Here is a 24,916-nt window from a genome sequence, read left to right on the forward strand (position 1 = left end):
CAGGATTTAAAAATATTTTATAATTCTTTCATATGCTGCTTTGACTTGAATATAAGGCCAAGTATTGGATTTCTTTTAAAAACATAAAATATTATAAACACAGTTCAGTTTATCTGGAAAGACTCTGAGGTGAAGGAAATGTATTGGGAAATGGTGAAATGCCACTTCTAGTTAAATGAGCCCAGATAGTAGACGCCCTCTGATTTCTTAGCTGATCAAGTTCATCCCAACACCTTGGCCTCCATATGGCAGTTGAGCTTCACAAAATGAGGTGTGTGCTCTGAGTGTGTGTGTGTGTGTGTGTGTGTGTGTGTGTGTGTGTGTGTTTTCTGTCTGTTGGGTCAAACCAAATAAATTATTCAGAAATGCTTCACTGTCCCCTAATGCCTCTTCAATTATGATCTTTTGGTGAATGCTCTAGGGGACAAAGATACATTTAAAATTTATAGATCTTTCTTTTTCATGAGTAAGATAAGTTTAGTCAGCACTTATAATTTGCTAACATCTTTGGTTTTAGAAATATTTCAACAACCATAAAACAGTAGCTTTGGGACATGAAAGTAATGAGCAAAGGAATTTAAAGTTGATCCATTATTATCGCCTGCTTTGGTTTTAACTGATACAAGTGACACACGCATTTGATTGTCCCTATTTACTTTAAGCTCTTTGGGGGCAGGGATTACTTCTGCTATTTCCTGGTATTCACTTTCACACGTTCAGTAAGCATAGTACCTGCCACATCATATATGCTTACTGAAGGAGTGAGGCTGAGACTTGGTGTCGCATCTCCTGTTCCAGCCCAATAACCAACGAGTCATGAAAGACCCAATTAAAGACATGAGGGAGGTAATATAGGCCTGAAGGCACTGCAGCTGTTCTCCTGGATTTGATTTTAAAGATCTGCCTTACCTAATAAAAGCACATGGATAAGCTCTCATGGAGAGTCGCTTAGAGCAGTAGATTATACTGCTTTATCATGATTATGTAGAAAACTCCAGGTGAAGGTTACCTTGAGAGAAAACTGGTACATCGGATGGATCTTGCTGAGGTCATTCATGATGAAGTAGAGCAGTGAGGCTCGGGCAGCTGCAGGTCGGTAGTGCTCTCGGGCCTCGTTGATTTTCACTTCAGTCAACTTGGCCTCCTGGACCTGTTAGAAAAATAAACAAACAGTGGTCCATTGTTCCAACCAACCAGGGCTTACTGAAAATAGCTTGGCTTTTCTGTATAAGGACATACATGTCTATGTATGGAGTGGGGTATATTGGGATGGGGACAGTGGCTGGAAGGTTAAAAGCTCTTGTGGTATTCCTTCATAGAGCTTGAGTGACAAAGGATTTGATACACTCCTAGACTTTCACAAGGGTTAGAGTGTCAGCTCTTCCAGTTGGCAAATGTGGGCCATCCAAGCCTCTTAGCTCCATTTCTAACAAGAAACATTTCATAGAAATACAAACATATATATTACTTGAAAATAAACCAGAATTCCAGAAAGTGTGTATCCAGTAAGAGGAGTATAATCTGTTTTATTTGTTTGTTAATTTTGTTCTTTACATTAAAATATAAGGAAATATAGTCAATAATATGGTAATAACTATGTATGGTGCCAGGTGGGTACTAAACTTATCAGGGGGACCACTTCTTAAATTATATAAATGTCTAATCACTATGCTGTACACGTGAAACTAATACAAAATAACAGTGAATGTCAACTATAATTGAAAAAAAGACGCATAATCTATTTTTCTATTTCCTTAATTTTTATGAAAAAGTTAACAGGCTAACTCACAAAGAAAATCTCTTTCAACGTAATATTCTATTTTTAGTAAATTGCTGATCAGATGTAAAAATAGGAAAAGAGACTTATGCATCAGAAAGGGGGCTTCTTTAAGAACATACCGCTAAACACAAACCTTAATATGATCTGCCTTCTGCTCCAGAATAGAGTGAAACTACTGATAATTTGTAAGGGTCTCACAGGAAAAAAAACAATGATCCCTATTGAAGATGAGCTTATAATAAACAAAACTTCAGGAGGAAGTGTTACCAAAGGGGTCAATTAGATAACTCTTCCCCACACAAAAAATTCCTAGGATTAGCATCCTAAGAGCTGAAGCTGAGTGAACAATCTAAAACTCACAAGTAACTACTTATGTTTAAAAGTAGTAGAGGTGAAATGAAGTAAAAGGCAAAAAAAATAGGTAAAAAGGTTTTAAAAAAGGTAAAGTAAGAGGTAAAAATAAAATCAGGGCATTGTAAAAAAGAACAGGCATTATCTGAAAAGAGACTAACTAGAACTTAGAAAGATACATTTATATAAATGAAAAACTCAGTACAAATGGACTCAGTTAAAAAATGGACTAGAGTTGAAAAGAAAATAAGCACACTACAAGACAGATCTGAAGGAATTGTTACAATAGCAGCTCAGAGAGAAATAAAGATGGAAAATATATAAAAGAGATGATGAGACTTGGCAGTCTTGGCAGATAGAATGAGAAGATTCAAAATATGTCTAACAGAAATAAGCGGAGAATAGAGAACATGAGGGAGGGGTAGTGTTTGAAGCTACAATAATTCAGACTTTTCCAAAAGCGATGAAAGACCAGAGCTCTTTCTTTGAAGAAGGAGTTGAGGTCAAAGAAAGTTTACTCCCCACAGGCCCTTGAAGAAATAATTATTTACTTCAATTAGAAGAAAACTGAACTAACATGAAGAAACGAAATACAAGAATTTCTTAAATATATAGCTAATCTAAATAACGAAGACTCTAAAAAATCACAACCAGTTTGGAAATAGGTGGTAAAAGCAAGGTTGAACTAAAATATTAAAGAACAGTAACAGAAGATGGGAGCAAATGATCAAAGTGTTCTAAAATCCTTACATTGTTTTGGAAGAGGCCAGATATATTGTTCAATATCTATTGTTAAGTCACATATAAAATGAAATATATTTTTTGTATATAAATGAAACAATTGAGGTTAATCAATAAAATAAGAGTGAATAACTTTAAAATCAGCCAAGGATAAAAGAGGAGGATAAAGAAAAATCAAGAAAGGAGAAAAAGTTTTATGTGAGTAGACATAAACAAAAGGCATGGTTAATAGAAAACACAAATTAAGACAGTAGAAAGAAATTTAATAAAAATTAAGATAGTAGAAAGATATTTAACTATATCAGTAATGTTAATAAATGTAAGTTGGTTACATTCAGTAGTTAAAAGACAAAGATTCTCAGAAGGGAGCAGAAATGAACAAAAATCACATAATTGCTCAGACTGGTGTTATCGCAGATCCATATTCTTCAAACTCACCTGGGTCCTTAATGCTGTTCATTAATTTGTGTGTCTCTAGTCAACTTTCATTTCCATTTCCTGCAACAACTATTATAAATCTTCACTCTTCTCCCCAAGCCCTCTATCTCACCATCATTCCCTCTCTCTCAGCAGATGAACTTGACTCATGCTTTCACAGATTACATAGGGGCCATAAGAAAAGGATTTCCTTAATTTCCATTCCTTTAAATTTCTGTCCCCCAACTCCAGTGGTCCACAGGGACCCATGAACCGTTTCTACACTCCTTTTGGACCTTTATCCCCTATCACATTGAAACTAACTCTCCATCTTTCTAAAGATATGCTCTTGCCCGGTAATGGATGATTAATAGAATTAGTGGGAGTGATCAGAATGTAAAGTATAAAAATGTCGAATCACTATATTGTACATCTGAAACTAATGTAACCAACATAATTTTGTATACCAAGTATACTTAAATAAAAAAAAATAAAGATAAGCTCTTCATTGGTGACTGGAATTATATTTTTCCTGACTTTCTGATGTACCCCACTGTATTAATCATTCCTTCTCATTCCTATAAACTCAACTCTTCACAACTGCTCCTTTTCCTTTATAACCCATGCATCCTCCCATCCCCAGCTAAGACCTTAACATGCTCATTCCCTCCCATCTTAGGGGATAAAGCCTCCAAGGATCCCACGTACTCCTTAAGTTACAATTCTTTTTCTTTTTACCATTTCATAGTTTGGTTTCTTTAAAGAGTTGTCTATATTTACGTCCCCTTTCTCGACTCCCATTTAGTCTCAATCTAATATGGTGTTCTAATACAAGCTTCCACTTCTACTACTTCCCTGAAACCATTCTACTCAAGTTCATTAATAACTCCCTTTTGCAAAATTCAGTGGACCCATCTCAGCCATGTCTTACCTGAGTTCTCAGCATCATTCAACACCATTGACATCCCTTCTCTTGAAATGATTTTTCATAATACCTTATTTACCTGCTTTTCCTCTCACCTCTCTGCTCTATTCCATTCTTCATATCTTCTTTACTTCCCTTAAAGTGTCTTAGTATCCCTCAATGCTCTACTCCCCGTCTTATCATTGCACACGTATCTCCCAGATGACTTCATCGACTCCTAAAGTTTCAATGATCAACTACTTGTTGATGACTGAGCATTCTTATCGCCAGCCCAAAACCTTATATCCAAAAACCCATGGGATGTTCCCTGTTGGCACCAGTACCTTGCTAGATGCTTATTCCCGGAGCCTGAGACATTCTCTTTAGCCACATATAACCATATGCAATCAATTAACAAGTTTTTCAATTTAACCTCCTGGAATTTGCACATAGCTCTTGAATTGTCCCACTTCTTCGTACCACTACTGCCAGCCTTAATTCAGGACACCATCCTCTAGTCTGGATTACTGCACATCCTACTACTTTCTCTGCTTCCTGCGTTCCCAGGCTCCCCACCAGATTATAGCTGGAGTGATCTTTCTAAAGCACAGATCTAATCATGTCACTCTCTTCTCTAAAAAGAAAAAATAAACCTCAACAACTCTTGTATGATCCCCAACTCTCTTCTAAAGCCCAAACTTCTTAGCATGGTCTACAAAGCCCTTTGCAATGGAAACACAGCCTACCTTCCATGCCTCATCTCCAGTGACTACTTCCATCCCCTCTACAATCTCTCGATGTTCCAGTTACACTGAAGGGAAACAGCCCTCTCCCTCTCAGCCAACATGATTGAGTGCCTTTCCTCTGTCTGTTCACGGCTTCCTGTGCTTCCTCTACCACCACCCTCATCACAGCTTTGCAGTTGTCTGGTTACTTGTCTGTCTCCTCCAGGGGACCAAGTCCTGGAAGCCTGGGATTCTGGCAAGGTCATTGTTATACCCCCAACTTTTGTCATGGAATTTGGAATACAGCAGCCTCCAAGTGAGTATTCATTGGATGAATCAATGAGAAAGAAGACAAAAGGAAAAGAAGCAACAAGAGACAAAAAGGCATTTTGAAACACTTGGCACACAGCAGGCACTCAATAAATGTTCACTGACTTTAAAGAGAGGGCTAAAGAAAGAAGGGTTGAGGAGGGAGGAAGAAAAATCAACATGGTCAATTCCATCTCTGACCTACCCCTCCTATGTGAATTGGGTTCTGTTCCGCCATCTCTTCTGCCCTAGGCAGTGGAACTTCTATAATTATTTTACAAACTTTGCATACTCCTCTCTAGAGACATGGAGACCGCAGAGAAACAGCAGTAAACCTGCTGGTCACACAACAGCCACAGAGACAACGCAAGGCTGGACCTTCTTCCTTTCAGTCTCTCACCCCGACCTCAGTGGTCTGTTATCTCAGAGTGGGTATGAGCTGGTTTATTTGCCCTGCCCATCATTACTTTTCATTTTTTCCTACCTCGTCCCTACCTGGAACAGAGTCTTTTACATATTTGGAAAAATCCCAATAATCTGACAATAAGTGTATTCCCTCGATGGTGTAGTGTTCCTGGACGCTGCTATGGGCACACTTATCCTGCTCAGAGCCAGTATCTTAATTACCTTTTCTATCCAAGAGCAGGGCTGACAATGAGGAAGGGCCTGTGTAGGTTCAGCAGCCTTTTGGGAAACGGGGATGGGTTTGTCCCCAGCAAGTCATGAGTTATAGTCCCCACAAGGGAAAAGACTTCCAAATGTTGTGAAATAAAGAAAGCAAGCTATCTACTAAATTGTTTCGCAGGATGATACCGTTTTTGAGAGCTGAATTTCCTGGGAAATCACTGGAGCTCTCTCATTAAAATCAGACCTGTGAGATTTTCACAGGCTGGGGTTTTCTCAGGGTGCGGTCATGCCTGAACCAGCCAACTCATAGAGCAGTGTGATCCCTTAGCTGCAGGGCAACTCCACAAACTCACTGAGGAATTAAGTTTGAGCTGCCATTCCCTGCATAGAACGAGAGGCCCTGCACAGACTTAAGTGCTCATCAAATGAGTTGTCAAAAGCATTTGCCAGAAGGTGGGAACTCCATGATGCAGGAGGTGAGGTAGTCATGTCAGGAGTCCTGCTCAGCTTTGTTTTTCTAGAAGAAACTTGGGGAGATGGAGAAGCCATCTGTTACTCTGACTTATTTTTTTCCTAAAAGTCAGACTCAGGCAGGGAGGAGGGCCTCTGCCCCCCAGCCTAGGCTGCCAGAGCAGTTTTACCTTTTCCTCCACTTCTGCAGCAGTCTGCTTGGTGATCTCAAGGTTCTCCACCAAGGCCGTCTCTCCCAGGAAGTTCCCGGATGCTGAGGAGAGGCGAGACAGCAGGGTGTCTTCCAGGGTTTTGAGGGTGATTTTGAACCCATTCTGCTGCTTCGTGAGATCTGACTGCAAATATCAAGAAAGGGGAGTCACGTATAGAAGTCCAGAGTATCTTACTCTTGGAATAGGTTGGAAAAAATAAATGCTTATGGGGCGAGAGTCCCTTCCCTCCCAGATAGGAAACTGGAGGCCAAATAGAGTGCTTGAGACCCTAAGCAAACAAGAGAAGCGGATGAGTTGAATCCCAACCACACCCTTTCCTAGTCATGTGACCTCAGGCAAGGTTACCCTCCGCTGGGTTAACTGGGTTAACCCCAGTCCCTACTTCTAGAAGTGCTGGGCACTGCTTCCCACAATGATGATGCCCCGTCTGTGTACAAAATGGAACCTATTTTTGTGGATAGTTAGAGGGTAGGGTCAAGTTTTAGTTCTCCAGAGGGTCCTCTCTCTCACCGTTTTACTGCCCTCAGATGAACAGCTCTCCTATGAATTCGTTTTTATTTTTTGGGGGGCAGAAATCATCAGAAAATTCCACTGTTTAGACAAGCTCATTGCCGGGGCTCTCCTTAAGACTGGCGTGGGGGGCTGGTGTCCACAAAGACCTTTCTGATGGTTGGATTCCATATCCTAAAGCACTGAGCACTCTCTTTATGGGACGGGGCGGGGGGGCTTAACTTCAGGCAGCTGTAGTTTCTTTGCCTTTGTTTGGTCTGGGATTATTGCTTTTGGGTCCATGAAAAGGACAGTCTTCCTTGGAGGCTGACGCCAGGGCCATCCTGGTTTACAAACACCTTCCTCAATCCGGCCGTATGACCAGGATTCACTGTTCTCTGCTGGGAACACTCTGGGCCAGAGGCTTTCACATTATTTAGGAATCAGCTCAAATGCCACCTCCTCACTGAATCTTTTGCCGAGGTCCCCAGTTTAAATTAGCCCCTGGCTCTCTAATATCATCCTGCTTTCTTTTCTTCAAAATTCTTATCACCACCTGAAATGACATTTTTTGTTTGTTTGTTTACATTCTTATTTTCTCTGTTCCTCCAGTAGGCTGTAAGCTGATGAGGGCAAGGCCATTTCCTTATTACCTGCTGAATCTCCAGCACCTGCGACCTTGCCTGTTACAGAGCTGGTGCTCCACAGGTACCTAATAAAGGAATGCTTGCAGGAAGCAGAGGCCCAGGGAGTCCTGAAGTTAGTTTCATGTGAACTGTAATTTTGGACTTGTATGTTATATTCTAATCAGGTCTAAAGAGAGTAAAAAGGGGATACTACTTGCTATGGACTGAACTGTGCCCCTCCCCTCGCCCTTCAATTCATATGCTGAAGCCCTAACCCCTCCCCCCATGTGACTGTATCAGAGACTGGCCTTTAGGGAGGTGATTGAGGTTAAATGAGGTCCCTGGGGTGGGGCCCGGTCCAATGGGATCAGTGTGCTTACACACGGGGATACCAGACAGCTTGCTCTCGCCTCTGCACACACAGGAGGTCTGAGTACATGGGGATACAGTGGCCATCTACTAGCAGGAAGGTCTCACCAGAAACCAAACACGCTGGCCCCCTAGCTTGGACTCCCAGCTTCCAGAAGTGTGAGAAAATAAGTTTGTGTTGTCGAAGCCACCCAGTCTATGGTGTTTTGTTCCAGCACCCTGAGCTGACTAGGACACCATCCTAAGGTGGTTGAAGCTGGTTTGAACACCCTTGCAAAACTGAAGCCCACTTAGTTCTGACATAGGCATGTGAATATGTGTGACAAGAAGCCCTCATGGGCTGGCCCAAGCAAGCTCATAGCCCTGTGCCAGGCCCTGCTCTTGGCCATCAGTGTGGCTGTTCTTTCATCTCTTTTCTGCCTCTCTATCCTGTTTCTCAACTTGGTGTTCCAGGAGGCTGGATGGTGTTGGCGCCCCCACAAGGTCTCGCAGAGCGCCCGCCGCTCAGCTCCAGGAGAAGGGCCTGTCCCCTCCTGAGTGGGGAGCACTGCCCGGTCTAGTGACAGAGCATCTTCTTCCTCCCTTTCCAGGTGGACACGGACACACCTTCAGCTGCTCTAGGTCTGGTCTCTCCATGCTGACCACAGCGGCCAGCAGCTGGTCCTCCAGGCCGTCCCTGGTCACGCTGAAGTTGATCAGGGTGGCCTGGGCCTGCAGCTCGGGCTGGTAGTGAGGATTGGCCAGCTTGGTGTGAAGGATGAGCCGGAACGTGGGATTGTATTCACACTCTTTGTCTCCGATTTTAATGAACCTGGAACATAAAGGCTCATGTGAAGTTGGGTGCCTTCCCATGAGCGTCAGTCAGGTCCAGAAACTAGATGTTTTTTTGCAAGAGTATAGTAAACATTATTGCCATATTCAGATGGATTCCTTCTAAGCATGTCCAGAGTGCACCCTAGGATCCTTGCTTGCCCTAATGTGGGGAACAGGGGTGGAGGGTGACTGACTTTTTCCCATGGCCACCATGTCTGATCTTGCATGCACAAGTGTCCAGAGAGCCAGTCACACATTATGAAACATTTCCAGCAGGTGGCAGTAAAGTGTTTACAGGAAGGGGCACCTTTTAGTTTGTACAAAGTTGCCTCATGGGCTGGCAATAGCACTTATTTTTTTTTCATGTTTGATGGAGAATGACTTCTATGGGTGAAAATGGTTAATTAAGTAAAGGAGCACATCCTAAGGATATGGAAAGGCAACTTATGACCTGCGCAGTGGGGGAGGCTCCTGAGCCAAGCACCCCTTTGTGATAACTATCATTCCCTCTCCTATGTGCCTATTGCCCTTCTCTTCCCTCCCTTTTTCTCATCCTTCTGCCACATACCAATCACCTTTTTGCACCCAAAGCAACAGGGGCTCATCACACTGACAAAGAGCGAGTTCTCAGAACTCAGAGGTCTGGCTTAGATAAAATGCTCAAGTGTAAAAGTCACTTTCCTCCTAAAGTTCCTCCAAAATAGCGTACTATGGACACATAGAAAGAAGTGAAGGAGGACCCTGATTGATGGAAGCAGTTATTCCAGGAAACTTCCTCTAGGACATGAGGGCAGCTAAATCATTCCTTTTCCGGAAGAAAGGTGTGCATGCTGTGGGGAGCTGCTTGACACGAAGTGTGGAGGATGTTCTAAGAGCAGATCTGTCCACAGCTCTACCTGGGGCTGTGAACCAGCTCTTCGCAAAGCATGGCCAGCACAGCTGGATCTTACCGTCCTTTTTTAATGACTTCTCTCCCCAGCAGGGGTCCCAGGACAGGATCAATGGACTCTTCCAGGTTTTCAATCAGCACCACATTTCCAGCTTCCAGGGCATGCTCTATGATTTGAAGGTACCTGGGGAGAAAGGCAGGCAGTATGAGCCTGTGGCAACGAATGGATTCAGAGGAAACTTAACAACAAGAGAACTGTGGCCTCTGAAGCACAGCGATGAACTTGGACGGGGATGGTTTCAGTGGCCACATTTTTCTCTATTTAAAATGACATTTATATAATTTTATAGTGATCTTAATGCAGTTTTAGAAATAGGAAAAATTACAAAATATAATATAATATGAAAATTAACTGTAACCTTTCCATCTATCATTTATATTTTGATTTTTACTATCTATGTTTGGATATATTATATTTTCAAATTTCTTATCACTATTTCTATTTATTTTATATTATATTATTTGTATATTTATTTATATTTGCATTTATATTGATTTATTATTAGACTTATAGAGCATATTTATTTTATAAGCTGGTTTTTGTACATAAAATTTATCATAAACATTTCCCCATGTCATTAAATATTCTTCTATAATAATTGTTATATAACTGGGTATTAGATCATGTTGATACATCTTCATTTATTTACAATCAATTACCAAAATCTAGGTTATTTAAAAATTTTCAATGTTATGTAGAATTTAATAAACATGTTAAAATCTTGATTTTCCCTAAATAGATTTATAAGTTTGATGTAATTCCAATTAAAATTTTAATAATAACTTCACAGACCTTGACCAAAATCTTAAAGTTAAACTAAAAAAGAAAAAAATGGGATGAATAAAAAATGATAATAAAAAAGAGGAGGAACTCATATAAGCTAATACTAAAATATTTTGTATAACTTCAACAATACAGATATGTAGAAAGAAGTCTTAAAGGATATCATATGCTAAAAAGTAAGTGATGCTTTTCTATGAATAATGGATTATAGGAGTTTTAAAACATTTTTCTATGTGTTTTTTGGTAAACACTTTTATTATTACTATAATGATATATTACTTTTGTGATGAGAAATACCATAATACATGTAACTAAATATAAAAATAAGTAATTAAAGGCTGGTATAGTAATATATAAATAGAAAGGAATGAAGATTCCATTCAATAAGATAATTTAATGTGGAGTAAAATGTCATCTGTAATTAATTGGGAAAAGGATGGAGAATTTAATAAATGGTATTGGAAAATGACTAACCACTTGAAAGATGAAAATTAGGTCTGTACCTTATATGAGTATAGTACCCTAAAATATTTTTGAGGTGATTGGATTTCAATGTAAAAAGAAAACCCATAAAAAACTGAAAAACCTAGGTAAATATTTACATAAGGTCTGGAAAGAAAAACACTTTTCTGAGCATGATCTATAGAAGAAATGGGTAACAAATCTGACCAAATTTAAAAAAATAAAACAAACTGTAGTATGTCAAACCCCATAAATAAAATTAAAAGGCAAATGACACTCAAATAAATGTCTATTCATATGATGAAGACTATACTAAAGAGTCTTAACACATTCTATATATAATATTTTGATTCAAATAATAGATACCAAATATCAAAAACCATCTAAGAGAAAAGTAATCAATGGATATGAACACAGAATTAATTGCACAGATATTTATTGAGGGCCTACTACATGTCAGGCACTGTTTTTGGAATTAGGAACATAGGAATGAGCAAAAAGAACAAACACTTCTTTCTAAAATGTAGTTATTGGTCAGTTAGAAAAGAATACTTCAATCAAAGTTTCGGGAAAAGGCTAGGGTTAGATTACTTGTGACTAGATTACATGATACAGATAAAAATGTATCATGTCACTTCTCATCAAAGTTTGCTCTAAGAAAGTATCCATTCTGGTATTCAATATTTGTTTTGTTTAACTATTTTTGTAACATTGCATGTTTGATTTAAACAACCATGGTTGAGGTGGACCTCTGGACAAGTATGTTTAGGACATATGACCAGAGCAGCAAACCTCTCTTTGGGCTATGTGTTAGAGTGGATAAACATTGGGTTTCTAAGTGACGATCACCTTAGTTCAAACACTACCTCCATCCATTTAAAAAAAAAAAAAAAGATTTTTAATTGTGGTAAAATATACATAACAGAAAATCTACCTTCTTAACCATTTTTCAGTGTAAAGCTCAGTGGCATTAAGTACCATGTTTCCCCAAAAATAAAACCTAGCTGGACCATCAGCTCTAAGGTGTATTTTGGAGCAAAAATTAATATAAGACCCTATCTTATATTATGTTATGTTATATTAGACCTAGATATTATATTATATTATATTATATTATATTATATTATATTATATTATATTATATTATATTATATTATATTATACCCGGTCTTATTTTAATATATTAATTTTAATATATTAATTAAAATATTATATTAATTTTCTTATATTAATTTTTGCTCCAAAAGACATATTAGAACTGATGGTCCAGCTAAGTCTTATTTTCGGGGCAACACGGTACATTCACATTATTGCACTACCATCACCACCACTCCTCTCCAGAGCTCTTTTCATCTTGCAAAACTGAAACCAGTACCTTTAAATAATAACTCCTCATTTCCCTTACCCCATCGTCTGGAACCACCATTCTACTTTCTGTCTCTATGAATGTGACTACTCTAAGTACCTCATAGAAGTGGAATTTTGCAGTATTTGTCCTTTGGTGACTGGCTCATTTCACTTAGCACGATGTCCTCAAGATTCATCCATGTTGTAGCATGTGTCATAATTCTATTCTTTTTTAAGGTTGAATAAATTCCACTGTATGTTTACACCACGTTTTGTTTATCCATTCATTTGTTGAGGGACACTTGGATTGCTTCCCCCTTTTGGCTCTTGTAAATGATGAACATGGGTGTACAAATATCCATCACTTTTAAAACTGTGTACTCATGGGGAAATTACTTCTGTAAACCTCAATTTCCTCAAATGTGAAATAGTACCAGTAACACTAACCTTCCATATTGTGTGAATTAAAAAACCATTTGAAAAAAAACTCCTAACACCAAGCCTGGCACATCTCAAACCCCTAATTCATGATCCCTGACACGCTCCCCCTCCCTCACTGCCCCATCCTATTTGCTTCATGTATCCTAATGCACAGAATATGAAGTGAGTACTGAAACTACAGAGCTAAGTTGTAACAGAGTTCATGAAGCAATGCGGTGAGAGATGCTGAGGCCTGGGCCTGTGAAGTGTGGTGGGTGCTGACAGATATTCTCTGCACGTCCCTTTGTGCAGTAACTCCCTCATCTTGTATGTACAAAGCCGCATGGCAGGTACAAAGGGCTCTGAATTTTTCATAACTAACTTGACAGCTATGCATCCAACTGCAAATGTCCAATTGTGCCTCAGGAGAAAGAGAGCTTAAGTTTGATCAATGTCGCTCAGGGGCAGGGGTCGGAACCATGGGTAGGAAAGAGCTAAGGGAGGCAGTTTTGGGCTCAATGTGAAGAAGACGTTGTAAAACACAGAGTTGGCGGACAATGGACTGCGATGTATGGGGAGGCAGGAAGTGTTGAAGGAGAGACGAAAGGACGCATGCCAGGCACAGTAGAGTGAGGACTCCTGAATGGGCCAGGAGGCTGATACACATGCTTTCTAACGAGAAAGACAAGCAGAGGCTCAGTCCTCAAGCATCGTGCAATGAGGTGCAACCTAAAGTGGGAGGAGGAACATGAGCGACCTCACGGAGGGACCAGGAGGGTAGAAACAATCCACTGGGGCTTAAGGTCTGCTCGTAGCAGTGTTGTTTGCTCTGCACAAATGGTAAAAGTGAGGCATTTCGTGCTGAGCCACTCACCCCTTCTGACCAATCTGGGTGACGCGGAGGGCTTCGCCATATGTGTTCTTGATCCATTTGATGCCTTGCAGCTGAGGGTCAACCATGAGCGGCCAGCGCTCGCAGTTGGTGAGGATGGTGGCATTCTCCACGGACACGCGGTCTGCAGGGAGGCCTTCGTTCTGCCAGGCGGCCACGTCGGCATCATCCGTCAGCATCCTCAGGGGATCCAGGGCGGGGGTGACTGGGATGGGAACCTGGTGATGGAGAAATGTCACCCACTCTCAGAATGGAAGCATGCTTTCTCAGCTGGGGTGGGATACACAGCAGCTCACTACAGTGACACGCCTCCCTGAAAGCAAGATCAGAATCCCACTGAAGACTGTTTTCCGGGCTGTGTAATTATTTCTGGAAGCAGGTTTTTGCAAGTCCTAAGAGTCTTTTTTTCTCTTGTGTGATGAACAACAGCAGACATTCAGCCTGTGTAACCCTTTTCTCTCAGTATATTCACCTAAATCAGATTTCTACCGTAGATTATTTATTTTTTAATCAATAGGCTCTTTTATGCCCTCACCCATGTGAACAGGGCCACTTCTCCACTACGTTTCTGTGTGTCTCATGCATGCTTCAGGAGCCAGGCCCCATGTGTATGTGGCTTTCTCCTGTCTGTGCCAGCGCACACCAACCACTCTCTCATCTACTTCACCACTTGCTGATGCAAAGAACCAGAGCTGTTTACCTGTCTGCCTGCCCAGAACACCCCACTCCCAGGCTGCTCGCATGACTTCTCCCTGCAAACTCCCCCGCTGGGCAGCTGGTGAGCAAACCACCAGCCCCGAGTGCGTCTCTCAGGGCCTGTTTCCCTTCCCAGCCCTGTGTGTGCACCAGACCCTTCCTTGTCTGCCTCTGCCGACCTCTCTCAGCTGGTGTCATTCTTGTACAAGTCATACTTTTCACTGTAGACATACACTTTAAAAAAAATTGAACTAATATTCACGGTGTTGTGCAACCATCAGCTCTATCTAGTTCTGAAACATTTTTATCACCCTAAAAGGAAACCCATACCCATTAGTAGTCACTTCCTGTTCTCTCCTACCCCCAGCTCTTAGCAACCACTGTTCTGCTTTCCTTCCCTATGGATTTACCTATTCTGGATAGTTCACATAAATGGAATCATACAATATATGACCTTTTGTGTCTGGATACTTCCACTTAGCAGAATGTTTACAAGGTTCATCCATGTGCCCTTTAACCCCTGTCTCTGTGTTTCTCTGCACTCTGTCTTCCCAGTTACCTCAGGAAAATCTCTCCAAACCATCTCCTGTCCCTTTAATCACACCTATTAAGTTTACAAATGGCCAGTGCTATACCGTAAGCATCGAAAGGGAAACCTACCCCTGAAGGTTCTTATCCTGGGATCAGAAATGTATTTATATAGAGTTGTTTTACTTTGTAATCTTAGGCATTATATTTTATGCACTAAAACTATTATTGTGAGAAGGGATCCATAGATTTTACCAGACTGCCAAAAGGGTCCATGGCACAAAAAATGTATAAAAATCCCAAACAAAGCCAGAACAGTCCTCACTAAGCACCACTGAGCTTTGTCCACTCAGTTAGCGATCATCTTTTCAACAGTTTTCTTTTCTACAAGTATTCAAGATAAATAAACACCAGCTTTATTTTTTGTTTATTTCCTAATACTGTCACAGTTTTTAAACCACTATTCAACAAATTATCCGGTGAGATTTTATGAGCCGATGTGTGAAAGCAACCATTACTCGACAATGTGGGTTTTGTGTTCAAAGCAGCCATGTGCCGATGAAATTTGGAATAAACCCTCACTTTGTGTGCTCTTACTACGGCTGCTGGTTATGAACTCAATCTCCTCCATTGGACTGTGAATTTCCTGCAGGCATTCTGGGCTGAATGTCTTTTGCTGCTCCTGCCTCGTGGGGTCGTAGGACACGCTGAATCAATCCTCAGTGAATATTTGTGGATTGAGGAATCTGAGTGATGTTGAAGTGTGTGTCAAGGTAACACGAGGTATTATTCTGACTATGGGCTCCAGACACAAACCTGAACCCGCTTCAGTTAGGAACCAGCATTTTCCCGCTTCGTCATATCAGTGTAGAGAAAGGAGCTGGAAGGAAACTGGACCGACTGACGCTAAGAGAACAAGCTGAGTACACAGGACAGGAGGAGATTAAGTTTTCAGAAGGGGGTCTGTGTGTGAACCACAGACACACACCATGCAGCTTTGGGGCCCAGGAACAAGGAACAACGCAGAATCTTGGAAAGGGGCCGTGTGCCTCTGCTGCTACTCTCAAGTCTGGTTCAAGAGCAGTGAGTTTGGAGGGAAACAGGGTGGTTTTGGTGCTGCTCAGGCTTCATCACTTGGAGGCACGCCAGGATACAGCCTGCTTGGCAGGGGACAAGACTCCCCATGGAGAGCCCCATAAGAAGAGAGATGCTGTCCTCAGGTGGCCTAGAGGGTGGGGGATAGTAAGGGAGGGCAGAGTGGAAGGACATGTGTGCACATGTGTCACTCCTGGACCCCAGAAATCATTAGGGGATGTTCGGGGGGTGGTGGGAGAAAGTATGCGCGAAGGGACTAGAAGATTTGGGTTATTGCTGTCGTGTGAACTCACTGGTACCCACGGGCTGATGTGGGCAGGAGAAATTCTGGCTGTACGTACTTTCAGCTGGCTCAGGTAGGGTCTCCAGGTTCCGTCCATGAGGTTCTGCCGGTATTTCTTTGTAAAGAAGCCGAGGTACGAAATGAAGGCCGCGATAAGTAAAATGTCTCCACATAATTTCCTTTCCTGTTGTTTGAAGTTCTGCACAGCTTCTGCCCACCTCACGTTTTCAGAAGCAAGTCCTCCCACCTAGCATTTCAAAGACCAGAGAGGAATCTTATTACACAGCAGGCTGCAGAGAGCCATGGATTCCGTCTCGGAGAGCACAGAGCATACGTGTCACAGCAGAAGACTCGGGACATCACGCATGTGCCCTTTTGGTCACTGGGGATCCGTACTGGCTGCAGCACACATTTCTGTAAATAAGCAGCTGTTCTGGGCTATCCAGGTGGGCTGTGGGGAGATGACAGGTTTTGAACACAGGCTTCTAGGCTCGGCCCTTTATGGGCATGGAGATGAATACCACCCACCGTGAAAGGAGTAACTGTGACTGTGGATGTTAATCACTTAGCACAGTACCCGGTTCGCAAACGTATTAGAAAATTATGCACTCTCCCATCGCCTCTCCAAATGCTGGGATATAAAAATAAATAAAAGTAAGTTCACGTGCTATAAATAACTCACAGTGGGCGGGGAGACAGACATGGTAATTAAGACACAGAGTTAGAGGTCCTGAAACATGGGTGTGTACCAAGGAGCAAGACTGCAGAACACATCCTGACTCTGCCCGACCCGCTTTGGTACAGCACACCATTCTGGGGCACCCTTCTCTGGGGAGCACACACAACCTTTCTACAGAGAACTGTTAGGTGTATGGTGGAAGTTAACTTCTGTGTTAGGATTTATCCTGTTTTCTTCCTTGAAAGACAGCAGCATAGAATACCGGAGCTGGCGGAGATCTTAGGGATTGGGCAACCCAACTGTCCCCACGCCCATGTTTAGATTACACAGATAAAGACCACAAAGTAGAAGCATCTTGCCAGAACCTCTGGGTCAGTAGAGGTGGGGTGGCTTTGGAGCCTGAACATCTGGACTCCTGGAGCAGAGCACCCCACTGCCTCCCACTAGCACTAACTTAGAAAATGCTCCAGCTGGGCTGAGAAGCCTTTGCTAAGTTCAGGAAACCAAACGGAACTGAACAGAAGACAGGCCAGCTAAGTGGCTGGGATCACTTGCACGTTTGCAGAGGAGCTGTCTCTAAACCAAACTGTTCCACTAAACCGATCATCTCAAAGCTATGCAGCAGCGGGCTGGACAGACAACTGTGCAGACAGCATAGCCTCTCTTCACTAAAGCACAGCTCAGTTCAGGGATTGGTGTGACTCTAGAAAATCTGGCTTTGTGATATGAATAACTGTGGCTGGAATAACTGTTAGGAGGTATGGGTTCCACCTCCCTTCATTGCTGATGAAGGTGCTGTAAGGGCTCTTTGACTAAAGAGAAATCACATGCAGCAGATACCGCTGTGCCAGATCTCAGCTGACTTATGATGAGGTATAACCATGGGGGTTGAATAAGGCCATGAATTCTTTGATGCTCCTCTAACCAAGAGTTGATGTCTGCTCTCCCTCTCGTTGAATCTGCAACTGCTTTGACCAACAGAACACCCTGGAAGTGGCCTTATACTGGCTTTCGGTCCCAGGCCTTAAGAGACTGGAACCTTCCCCTTCCTGTCTCTTGGATCACTTGCTCTGGGAACCCTGAGTCACCTTGTAAGATGTTTGACGACCCTGCTGGAGAGACCTGAGACGACACTGAGAGGGAGAGGGTCCCAGCAGAGCCCACTCCTGAAGCCATCCCTGACAAGGTGCGCGTGAAGGATGTTGTTTTGGACCCTTCAAACCAGCGCAGCCACCTGCTGAATAAAGCCACGTGGCCCTGTGGGCACCACACCGAGCAGAATGACCCGTGAGATGAACCTTGCCCAAATACTCGTGCGATTTAATGAATCTTGTTAAATCTCTACATTTTGGAGTAATTTGATATGTAGCAACAGAACATTACACAAGCACCCTGTTCCGACCCTCAGATTTATTTTTTCAGGGAGGCCAGAGGCTCTGTGTGTGTGTGTGTGTATTTGCATATAGGTAAGGTCCTGTTCAGAAAGGCTCAGGGTCAATAAGTCGCATTCTTTTCTACTTCTATCTCAGTTCCTAAGCCTGGCCACACCCTTATGTCAGCATGTCCCATCTGGCATGGGCTGCCCGATGAGCCAGTGTTCCCATCCTCCCAACCATCTCTGCAGGAAAACTGTGACCAGACCAGGGGACACATTGACACTTTTCTCAGGAATCAGTCCCCGCATCCCAGCCCATTTTAATATCCCGCCCCCATCCCAGTCAAAGCAGTGCTCATCCATTTGGCACCTCTGCAGCACTTGACAAGTTCTGCTAATATCATTAAAGCTCGATGGCTTTGGAGGCTCACACTCACCAGGCGATTTGCAAGGGCGATGGTGCCTGCTGTCGCTTCAGCTTCTTGCTGACATTTGAGTTTGTCTGCCGTGGCTTTCTCAAACTTGGCCGTGAGTTTGGCGAGGTTTTCATTAAGGTGCTATTCAGAAAGGAACACGAGGTCCATCAGTAATTCCAGCCCCAGTCACCTCAGTGCTGCTGAGATAGGATTCGTGTGTAAGCAGTTTTTAAGAAAGCCCTTGTGGGTGTAGGAAGGGGACAGGGAGGGCAGAACAGGGCAGAGAAGGAAGGCAATTTAGGGGCGATCTCAGGCACAGTCCCAGTGAGGACTTCAGCCAGATCCCGCGAGGAGAGGGTACAGAAGGGCAGGGCAGTTCTGACCCAAGGAGAGAGCTGAGGTTCCCTATTCCAGCACCTCAGCCATTGGTTCAGGGCCAGGAGGGGTGACGGACATGGAGGGAGGGTGCATCCATTCTGTTCTTCCTTGTGTTCAGGAAAAGCGGGTTCCAGTAGCCTGCCAAAAACGTGCAGGGGCTGCTAGCAGAAGAAACAGCACATCAAAGGCTGGAGGGCCTGAAAATGGTCAGAAAGACGCCAGGGAGGCTTTAGAGGGACACCTGCAGCGGCTGCGGAGGCAGGTCTGCAGTTTGGGGCTGGTCTGTCTGCAACCCAAGTCCTCCCCGTGCTTTAAGGTCTGAGGCACAAGATCACTTTTACTTAACCTCGTCTATTCTCTTCCATTATCCCGAAGTATAGGAACATTTTTTAAAGACATGATTTCAATTTTTTCTAAATTGATTAAGAATTTAGAATGGAAGCACACAGCTTTTATTGCCCCCAGATGACATATCTGCATGCACAAAGACACATAGACACATGGCAGATGCCTCCAAGTGCATCTTATGTCTATGCAGTAACTCGGATTCAGGCTGCTCTGTTGGCCGTGACCAAGTCACAAGAGAAATGAATTAAGGGCCAAATAGTTTGAAATGCAGGTGGCAAGGCATCTAATTAATGATGGCAGACTGGCCACACTCATATATTTCCTCTTCTTCCCAAGATGTGTCTAAAATGATTGTGAAGCAATTTAAAAACCATAAGCTCACAACACCAAGCAAATGTTGAAGGCCATTGGAGGCTGAGGGTTTCTAATAGATTTATGGATGACCTCACCGACAGAGGAGTGGAAATGGCCAGAGCAGGGCAGAGGCAGCTGCAACCTAGAGTTGGCCTCAGTTCACCAAAGAGGAAGCTGATCAGCCCTGCAGAGCCCCATGTACCCGGGGAGACTTGGAACTGTCAGGTGTGAGCAGGGAATGCTGAAAATAGGAGGGTTAATTGGAAGCCTATTAATCCCCACCCCATAGCTCCATTTCCATGCCCAGCATGCAGTGCCAGCAGGCATCTATGTCACTAGGCAGGAGAGTCAGTAGTGGCAGAGAAACGACAACACGTTCTGGTATTTAGGATGTATCTAGAATAACTCATCTGATCTTGAAAGCAAATTCTGCCAGTGAACCAGCTCTGCCCTTGCCTGCACAGCTATAATCAGTGTTTGATCACTGCTCTTTTAAACATGAAAGGACAAGAAGAGATTTGATAAAAAGCCTAGGTTAAGGTAAACAAGAAGGAAAAAATGACCTGGGGAAAAGAGATAACTTCAGTAATAAAAACAACAACAAAGCATAAAACCCTTTATAATTAGTTTCTTAGAGAGATTCATGATGTTTCATCCATAAAACATGAAGAGGATGATAGTAAAATGAATAGAGAACAAAAAACTATGTGGAAATTATCATTATTGTTAATGTAAAAAATAATAAATTCAAGGGATGGGTTAAAAGATGAATTTGAGGAAATCTAGAAAATATAAGAAAACAAAGTGTCAAAAAGATTAGAGAAAATAGAGGACCCATCAGAAGATCTAACATCTAACAAATACATGTTCTAGAAAATGAAATTATAAAGGAGACAGAAGGGAGATTACCGAAAACATAACACAAAGTAATTTTTTAGAGCTGAAGAAAAGTCTCTATGTGCCAAGTACAATGAATGAAACAGGATGGCGGCTAAGCATATCAATGTAAAGTTTCAGATACCAAGGGAAAAAAAATTGAAAGGCTTCCAAAAAAGATAAATATAGTGCCTCCACAAAGGAATGGGACCCTGACTGTTCATCAGACCTCGCTAGATGAGAGGATAAATAAAACATTCAGTGTTCTAAGGGGAAAGAATTAGCAATTAGAATTCAAAGTCAGCAAAATTGTCAGTTTAGTTTACAAATAAAGACATTTTCAGACTGGAACTATTCAGAAAATTTACTTCTTACTTAAAATTTCTTAAGAATGAGCAAAACAGGAGAAGACATCAAGAAAGGAGAAGACCTAGGGTCCCAAAGTCATTGGAACCAACCCAAGAAAGCAGTGATATATGTTAACACTGGTTAGAGCTAAGAATCACGGATAAAGGAGAAACATCTTGGGGGCAAAGGGTGACTTGATAGAATGAACACTGGATTAGACGCAGTCAACTATAATTAAAATACACATATAGTTACAAAATGTACAGTACAGCATAGGGAATACAGTCAATGGTATTTTAATAGCTATGGATGGTGTCAGATGGGTAGTAGACTTGTTGGGGGCATCACTTTGTGAGGGGTGTAAATGTCCAATCACTATGTTGTTTTGTACACATGAAAGTAATAACAAAAATTTAAAAATTAAAAAAGTAATTGAGGCTATGCCAAAGGAACTAATGAAAGAGAAAAAAAAAGGAAAGCCGAAACTCAAGGGTGGACAAAACGTTGTACAAGAAGGGCAATGTAATTATGGTGCACCGCTTAGATCTATTATGAACAACACAGACATGTTTACAGAATATAAATGGAATTGACTGATTTTTCAGCTTTTTGAATCTGTTAGGGGACACTTAATTTTGGTTATGGAGCAGAATGTAGGTATTTTCAGTCTTGGTGATCAAAAAGCAACAGTAAGGATAAGTAATGATAAGAAAAGTTGGGAGGCGGAAGGTAGGGAGGAGAGCTGAAGGAAAGAGTAAAGACTTCAACTTGAAAACGGAGGGCTCCAAGGATGCTGCCTCTATGTGATGGGACAAGAAATAAAGGTTACATCAACTAAAAATAGTTGCCATAACGTTATGGGGAAGGCATGGAGATGAACATCTTTGAGCCTTAGCTAGCAGAAAGCTAGCTGCCTGAATAAGAAACATCAAGAATAGAGATGCCAGTGCAGTTCATAGACGGAAGTCAGAAACTCTAACGAGCACAGGCCAGGAAGACAACGTAAACTGGTCAGGTGAGTCTGGTGTTGAGACGAAGAGGAACATGGGGACTCTGGTAGGACTGTCTGCTTGAATGGGAAGCTACTACTTAACTCCAGGGTCAGTTAATGATATTTCAGACTCTTCTGTTTATTGTAAGACTGGCCAGAACTCAGATTTTTACAAGAGGCTTCTATTGTTTAAAATATTGGCACCAATGAAGTTGTTTTCAAACACTATGTGTGAGCCACATAAAACACATTTAAGCCACTAGATAGCAAACTCTGAGTGGCATCAACAAACAGAAAAAATAATTGAAAGGGCAGGAGATTGCTGTTTCTCATTAGAAACGCTTCTCTACTATTTGATATTATACTTGTGAGTATAGGCTCAATGAAAATGTGTTACTTGTTTTTATTACTATTATTTTTATGAATTGTAACATTAACATACAGTATGTTCATTATAAAAACAAAGAAAATACAGATAAATACCATTTAAAGTCTATCACCCAGAGATAACCACCTCTATTCATACTTTAATGCATTATAATTATAGGTATAATCAAATTGAAATTATATTGTATAATTTGTTTTGAAATATGGTTTTTCACTTTATGCATCTTGACTATAAAATTTACTTGGAGTTACCCTAAAATCTTAAAATAAAAAGCTTGGGGTGGGGCGCAACTGGAGAAGGCTGGCAATGGCCCCAGGGGGGCATAGGGCAGAACTGCTGTGCCCTGGGGCAGCCTCCGTGGTGGAGAGGGGTGTCAGTTAGCATGTCTCCTCTATGATTGGTGGGGCAGTGTTCAAACTCTTGGGAGGTTGATGGACACGCAAATAAGCACAGGATGGGGAGCAGGTTGTTAAAAGCAAGAACATTTTTTTTTTTTTTTTTTCAAAAACTACTTTGGCAGAAAAGAAGTGCCTTCGTAAGGTAGCCAAGTATTTTAAAATATTCTTATTGCTTTCACAGGTTGAGTGGGCCCATCATGTGAATGTTGGCTACTGACAAGGTATAAACATTTGAAAACATTCCCTTTGCACCAAATGTTCCTTCAGTTAAAATAACTTGAGTAAAGAGATCTTTGAAAATGCAGTTCTTGTAACACTATTCTGAGAGAGTAAGAAAATTATCAGGAGATATTCCCCCAAAAAAGCAGTCTTGGGGATGGTATGGCATTTTGCATTTGGTGTTCTTTGAAGAGGGCCACTGTTATGACGGTCATCTCTTGTTTTAAGTAAATTGGCCCATGAACAACTGGATTTATAAAGCAAACTTGCTGAGAGGGGATTAGCTGCTTTGCCAGAAAGTACCTTTTCTTTATAGAGAGATTGGTTGCAGTGACCTTTGAACTAGCGCCTTTAGCCATAGAAGTTAATCCACCAATCAATAAACCCATGACATGAAGTGTGCGGCATGTCTACACTCTTACGTTTCACATTTAGTCAAACCCTTTTTACCCTCATGAGAAAGCTGCAGCAAGCATCTTACTGGCCTGTGGAGAAAAAGGAACCCTCATACACTGTTGGTGGGAATGCAGATTGGTGCAGCCACTATGGAAGGCAGTGTGGAGGTTCCTCAAAAAATTAATAGAATTACTGTATGACCCAGCAATTCCTCTCCCGGGCATCTACCCCCAAAATCTGAAAACATTGATCTGTAAAGATATATGTGCTCCTGATGTTCACTGAAGCTTTATTTACAGTGGCCAAGACATGGAAACAACCAAAGTGTCCTTCGATAGATGATTGGATAAAGAAAATATGGTATATATACATAATGGAATACTATTCTGCCATAAGAAAAGATGAAATAGTGCCACTTGCGACAACATGGATGGATCTTGAGGTTATTATGCTAAGCTAAATAAGTCAGACAGAAAAAGTTGAGAACCATATGATTTCACTGATATGTGGGGTATAAAACTGAAAACAGCAAAGGAACCAGACAAACAAATAAAGAAACAAAAACTCATAGACACAGACAATAGTTTAGTGGTTACCAGAGGGTAATGAGGGAGGGGGGTGGTAGATGAGGGTAAAGGGGATCAAATATATGGTGATGGAAGGAGAACTGACTCAGTGGTGAACACTCAATGTGATATACAGATGATGTAATACAGAATTGTACACCTGAAATCTATGTAACTTTACTAACAATTGTCACCCCAATAAACTTAAAAAAAAAAAAAAAAAAAAGAATCTTATTGGCTTGGAATGCATGTGTGGATAGGAAAGACCCGGGAAAGGTTTTGGATTGAACTTGATCATAGTAGTGACTGATGACCAGGGCTTGTAAGTGCCTGCGAGAGCACAGGTAGCCCAAGAAGTAGGACAGGGAGCAGGAGGAGAGTAGAGGTAAAGCAGTAATGGTCATGAGAACCACTGTTGTCACCTCTGTCCTGGCAGCAGCTCATGGCGTTACTATGTGCCAGGCTCTGGGATTATGCTTTACACTATGTGCATTCTGTCCCTGAATGAGCGGTGATATCACTGCATCCATTTTACTCCAGGAAACGGAAGTGCAGGCATTTTAAAGACCTTTCTAAAGGTCACGTATCAGCAAACATTATAGCTTGGACTGGAAGTGAGACCTGCTGCTATGCCATCCTACAGGGCTCTGATTTCTACTTCTCACATTAGTAGTATCCATTTTAACAGCAAAGGTGAGGTTGAAGGGAAATCTCTCTGAAATAGGTGTGAACCCAAGACTATCCCCACCCCCAATCCTGGGTGAGACTGATATAATCAAATATCAAGAGGTTAATAAAAACCAATCACCCTCACAGACTTATATTCAAGGTCAAGAGACCATCTTGCAAACCACAATATACTATTTTTTTTTCAAAGCCTTCATAAAACAATCA

The 24,916-nt window shown here is 41.8% G+C and overlaps 1 protein-coding gene across 2 annotated transcripts in view; it reads right to left on the reverse strand.

Moving 5' to 3' along the window:
* Nucleotides 1–24,916, reverse strand: part of DNAH9 (dynein axonemal heavy chain 9) — a 241,202-nt gene that overhangs the window by 51,713 nt on the left and 164,573 nt on the right. For both annotated transcript variants that reach the window (XM_074319350.1, XM_074319351.1), the window contains 7 exons: nucleotides 18,782–18,901; nucleotides 16,349–16,537; nucleotides 13,671–13,906; nucleotides 9,785–9,907; nucleotides 8,628–8,832; nucleotides 6,496–6,660; nucleotides 1,010–1,150 (listed from right to left, as the gene is read on the reverse strand). In XM_074319350.1, coding sequence (XP_074175451.1) covers nucleotides 1,010–1,150; nucleotides 6,496–6,660; nucleotides 8,628–8,832; nucleotides 9,785–9,907; nucleotides 13,671–13,906; nucleotides 16,349–16,537; nucleotides 18,782–18,901 — 1,179 coding nt within the window. The remainder of the gene's footprint in view (nucleotides 1–1,009; nucleotides 1,151–6,495; nucleotides 6,661–8,627; nucleotides 8,833–9,784; nucleotides 9,908–13,670; nucleotides 13,907–16,348; nucleotides 16,538–18,781; nucleotides 18,902–24,916) is intronic.

This window comes from Rhinolophus sinicus, linkage group LG15, assembly GCF_036562045.2.
Source record: "Rhinolophus sinicus isolate RSC01 linkage group LG15, ASM3656204v1, whole genome shotgun sequence".
In the NCBI taxonomy this organism is placed as follows: Eukaryota; Metazoa; Chordata; class Mammalia; order Chiroptera; family Rhinolophidae; genus Rhinolophus; species Rhinolophus sinicus.